General features: G+C 51.5%; 1 protein-coding gene across 1 annotated transcript in view; it reads right to left on the bottom strand.

Moving 5' to 3' along the window:
* EMH_0057630 (uncharacterized protein) overlaps positions 1–821 on the bottom strand; it is a gene marked incomplete at both ends in the record, with an annotated part of 2,769 nt that overhangs the window by 763 nt on the left and 1,185 nt on the right. Inside the window, one exon of the mRNA XM_013497496.1 lies at positions 3–821. Within this exon, the coding sequence (XP_013352950.1) occupies positions 3–821 (819 nt within the window). The remainder of the gene's footprint in view (positions 1–2) is intronic.

Raw genomic sequence — 821 nt, 5'->3', positions numbered from 1 at the left:
TAGCGCTTAGGTGTAGGGCGTAAAAAGACTGCGGCTTCCTCAGCTGTCATTTGAGATATTTGGTGAGCGAATGCTTCGTAGGCGCAGTCCGTCTCTGTTTTAGGTGTCTCCTTCTTATTGGTGTTACCAGCTGGTCTCTCGCTCTCTTTCCTTAACACCGGTAGACTGTGCATTCTGCCGTTTACGTACGTTCTGAGTCTGTCCGAATCGAAGAACCACGCTACCCTGTATTTATCAAGCCAATCTATCCCGAGAATGACTGCGTAAGGTACTTGGCCTACTAGAAAGTTGCCAGTGAAGCACTCGTGCCCACAGAGGATAGTCAGCCGCGGGACCTCCGTGTAGATCCTTATAACTTCTCCGTTCGCTACTGTAAAGGAGTATTCCTCTGTTAGTGTCCTTGTTCTCAGTCCTAATTTCTTGACGATCGCCGGCTGGATAAAGCTTCTTGACGCCCCCGTGTCCAAGAGACCTTCACACTGATGACCGAGTATTTCCAACCTCAAGACCGCAGTTTTGCCGCCGCTACAGACTCTGCAAAGAGTTCCGTGAGGCTGTTGTCCCGCGGTGTTTTCTTCTGCCCACAGCCACGGGGGTATAAGACATTCTTCCTGGCCTGTCTGATCTACCCTAGTACGTTCCGCCTGTGATGTGTTCTCGTTGGTTTCGTTCCCGTTCCCGTGAGTCTGAATACCGCTCGACAGCGACCCGTGCCTCCGGCATTCGTTTCCGTAATTTGTCCGATCATTCCGTTTTGCGGGGGTGGAGATGTTAATGGCATTCGGTCCCGAAGCTACTAGGTGCGCCCTGCCATTATTCCA

This window comes from Eimeria mitis, genomic scaffold (genome assembly GCF_000499745.2).
Source record: "Eimeria mitis Houghton genomic scaffold, Emh_scaff2712, whole genome shotgun sequence".
NCBI classification, from domain to species: Eukaryota; Apicomplexa; class Conoidasida; order Eucoccidiorida; family Eimeriidae; genus Eimeria; species Eimeria mitis.
The sequence above is the reverse complement of the archived record's forward strand: the minus strand, read 5'-3'. Positions and strand labels throughout refer to the sequence as shown.